Raw genomic sequence first — 4,071 nt, forward strand, 5'->3', positions numbered from 1 at the left:
TGTGTATATTATTGTGTATATTATTGTGTACATTACTGTGTACATTACTGTGTACATTATGTACATTATTGTGTACATTATTGTGTACATTACTGTGTACATTACTGTGTACATTATGTACATTATTGTGTACATTATTGTGTACATTATGTACATTATTGTGTATATTATTGTGTACATTATGTACATTATTGTGTACATTATGTACATTATTGTGTACATTGTGTACATTATTGTGTACATTATTGTGTACATTATTGTGTACTGTACGTGCTGTTCCCCCTTTTGTATATGTCAAAGCGTCTTTGGGTCATTGAAAAGCGCTCTATAAATAAAAAGTGTTATTATTATTATTATTAGACATATTTGACATACATTCTCATGATAAATGTATTATGAGGTTATTTTATTATTGCACTCTTGATACATCGTTTACACCTGAATAAAATACATGACATAAATGAAATCACACATTTTTCAACAAGTCTCATTTAAATAGATAAATGTCCATAAAGTATATGTCATGTCACTGTTTAATAAAGACACGTGACATAAATATGTACTTTGATTTTCTAAATTTAATCTCTCTACGTTTCGTTTTCTCTTTAAACTGGAAACTCTGTCGTGCTTTTTACCTTTACATTAACAGCTTCTGTCTCCACTTTATTCATGAATGAAATCAAACACCAAATAATCCTGATTCAGTTCATTTATTTTGTTATTTATTTAAGTCTTAAATGATGAATTAAGATTGATCCAGAGGAAGAAGAGAAAGAATGAAACGTCATGATCCAAATCATATATATATATATACATACTTAAGTATACTTAAATATACTTACATTTACTGAAGTATACTTAAATATACTTAAGTATACTTAAGTACACTTACATTTACTGAAGTATACTTAAATATACTTAAGTATACTTAAGTACACCTACATTTACTGAAGTATACTTAGATATACTTAAGTATACTTAAGTACACTTACATTTACTGAAGTATACTTAGATATACTTAAGTACTGGAGTAAGCAGGAGCAGGTTGAGGCTCTGGTGAATGTTCCTCTTGGTTCACTTCAGAATCTCCACCTGGAACAGAAAAAAAGCACTAAACCAGGTCTAAAGCCGAGGTCAAAGGTCAAAGGTCTCAAAGTGAGAGAGACAAAGTCTAAACTTAGAACTGTCGTACGAGCAAAGAAGAATCTTGATCTCAGAGTGAATCTGTTACACTAGCGTGTTACACTAGCGTGTTAGACTAGCATGTTAGACTAGCATGTTAGACTAGCGTGTTAGACTAGCATGTTAGACTAGCATGTTAGACTAGCATGTTAGACTAGCGTGTTAGACTAGCATGTTAGACTAGCATGTTAGACTAGCATGTTAGACTAGCGTGTTACACTAGCGTGTTAGACTAGCATGTTAGACTAGCATGTTAGACTAGCGTGTTAGACTAGCATGTTAGACTAGCATGTTAGACTAGCATGTTAGACTAGCATGTTACACTAGCGTGTTAGACTAGCATGTTAGACTAGCATGTTAGACTAGCGTGTTAGACTAGCATGTTAGACTAGCATGTTAGACTAGCATGTTAGACTAGCATGTTACACTAGCGTGTTAGACTAGCATGTTAGACTAGCATGTTAGACTAGCGTGTTAGACTAGCATGTTAGACTAGCATGTTAGACTAGCATGTTAGACTAGCATGTTAGACTAGCATGTTACACTAGCGTGTTAGACTAGCATGTTAGACTAGCATGTTAGACTAGCGTGTTAGACTAGCATGTTAAACTAGCATGTTAGACTAGCATGTTAGACTAGCATGTTACACTAGCATGTTAGACTAGCCTGTTACACTAGCCTGTTACACTAGCATGTTACACTAGCATGTTACACTAGCATGTTAGACTAGCGTGTTACACTAGCGTGTTAGACTAGCATGTTAGACTAGCATGTTAGACTAGCATGTTAGACTAGCGTGTTAGACTAGCCTGTTACACTAGCGTGTTAGACTAGCCTGTTACACTAGAGTGTTAGACTAGCCTGTTACACTAGCATGTTAGACTAGCATGTTACACTAGCATGTTACACTAGCATGTTAGACTAGCATGTTAGACTAGCCTGTTACACTAGCCTGTTACACTAGCACGTTACACTAGCGTGTTAGACTAGCCTGTTACACTAGCGTGTTAGACTAGCCTGTTACACTAGCATGTTAGACTAGCATGTTACACTAGCATGTTACACTAGCATGTTAGACTAGCATGTTACACTAGCATGTTAGACTAGCATGTTAGACTAGCATGTTAGACTAGCCTGTTACACTAGCATGTTAGACTAGCATGTTACACTAGCATGTTAGACTAGCATGTTACACTAGCATGTTAGACTAGCATGTTAGACTAGCCTGTTACACTAGCATGTTACACTAGCATGTTACACTAGCATGTTACACTAGCCTGTTACACTAGCATGTTACACTAGCATGTTACACTAGCGTGTTAGACTAGCATGTTACACTAGCATGTTACACTAGCATGTTACACTAGCGTGTTAGACTAGCCTGTTACACTAGCCTGTTACACTAGCATGTTACACTAGCGTGTTAGACTAGCCTGTTACACTAGCATGTTACACTAGCGTGTTAGACTAGCCTGTTACACTAGCGTGTTAGACTAGACTGTTACACTAGCCTGTTACACTAGCATGTTACACTAGCATGTTACACTAGCCTGTTACACTAGCATGTTAGAGTAGCATGTTACACTAGCCTGTTACACTAGCATGTTACACTAGCCTGTTACACTAGCCTGGTCCAGGTCCTGGTCCTGGTCCTGGTCCAGGTCCTGGTCCTGGTCCTGGTCCTGGTCCTGGTCCTGGTCCTGGTCCTGGTCCTGGTCCAGGTCCTGGTCCTGGTCCTGGTCCTGGTCCTGGTCCTGGTCCTGGTTGAAAGTACTCTGCTCTGATTGGTGTGTTACCTGTGAGCTCTGAGGTGGAGGCGTGTGATTGGTCGGTGGGAGGAGCCCGGAGATGATCTGACCAATGGCATTAAAGGTGGGCCGTTGAGTGGGCTCCAGGTCCCAGCAGCGCGTCATGAGCTCAAACCTGCACCAGAAGCAGAACATGGTGAGCGCTCAGGGCTGATGGTTCTGGATCTGATGGTTTTGGATCTGATGGTTCTGGATCTGATGGTTCTGGATCTGATGGTTTTGGATCTGATGGTTCTGGATCTGATGGTTTTGGATCTGATGGTTTCTACCTCCAGCAGGACAAGAAATGCTACACATCACACTCTGATCTCTTTGTGGATCGGTCTGTGGGCTCTTTGCATGAGTTCTATTTGCAGTTTGTTTTTTCTATTGTGTTGTTGTTTTTGTGTTATTGTTGTTGTGTTGTTGTTGTTTTGTTGCGATGCTGTTGTGTTGTTGTGTTGTTGTTGTGTTGTGGTGGTGGTGTTGTTGTGTTGTTGTTGTGTTGTTGCATTGTTGTTGCGTTGTTGTTGTTGTTGTGTTGTTGTTGCGTTGTTGTTGTGTTGTTGCGTTGTTGTTGTTGTGTTGTTACGTTGTTGTTGTGTTGTTTTTGTTGTTGTGGTGTTGTTGCTGTGTTGTTGTTGCGTTGTTGTTGTTGTGTTGTTGCATTGTTGTTGTTGTTGTTGTTGTTGTTGTTGTTGTGGTGTTGTTGCTGTGTTGTTGTTGCGTTGTTGTTGTTGTGTTGTTGCATTGTTGTTGTTGTTGTTGTTGTTGTTGTTGTTGTTGTTGTTGTTGTGGTGGTGTTGTTGTTGTGTTGTTGTTGTTGTTGTGTTGTTGTTGTGTTGTTATGTTGTTGTGTTGTTGTTGTTGCGTTGTTGTTGTGTTGTTGCATTGTTGTTGTGGTGTTGTTGTTGTGTTGTTGTTGTGTTTTTGCGTTGTTATTGTGTTGTTGTTGTTGTGTTGTTGTGTTGTTGTTGCGTTGTTGTTGTTATTGTTGCATTGTTGTTGTTGTTTTTGTGTTGTTGTTGTTGTTGCATTGTTGTTGTTGTTGTTTTTGTGTTATTGTTGTGGTGTTATTGTTGTGTTGTTGCATTGTTGTTGT

At 38.7% G+C, this 4,071-nt stretch overlaps 1 protein-coding gene across 1 annotated transcript in view; it reads right to left on the minus strand.

Moving 5' to 3' along the window:
* Positions 1-947: 947 nt before the first annotated feature.
* The window catches only part of LOC140372548 (macrophage colony-stimulating factor 1 receptor 2), a gene marked incomplete at its 5' end in the record, with an annotated part of 84,759 nt that continues 81,635 nt past the window's right edge, over positions 948-4,071 (minus strand). The window contains 2 exons of the mRNA XM_072459681.1: positions 948-1,092; positions 2,979-3,105. Of these exons, the coding sequence (XP_072315782.1) occupies positions 1,075-1,092; positions 2,979-3,105 (145 nt within the window). The remainder of the gene's footprint in view (positions 1,093-2,978; positions 3,106-4,071) is intronic.

This window comes from Eucyclogobius newberryi, unplaced genomic scaffold (assembly GCF_026437365.1).
Source record: "Eucyclogobius newberryi isolate DKJ021-1_F unplaced genomic scaffold, fEucNew1.0.hap1 SCAF_25, whole genome shotgun sequence".
In the NCBI taxonomy this organism is placed as follows: Eukaryota; Metazoa; Chordata; class Actinopteri; order Gobiiformes; family Gobiidae; genus Eucyclogobius; species Eucyclogobius newberryi.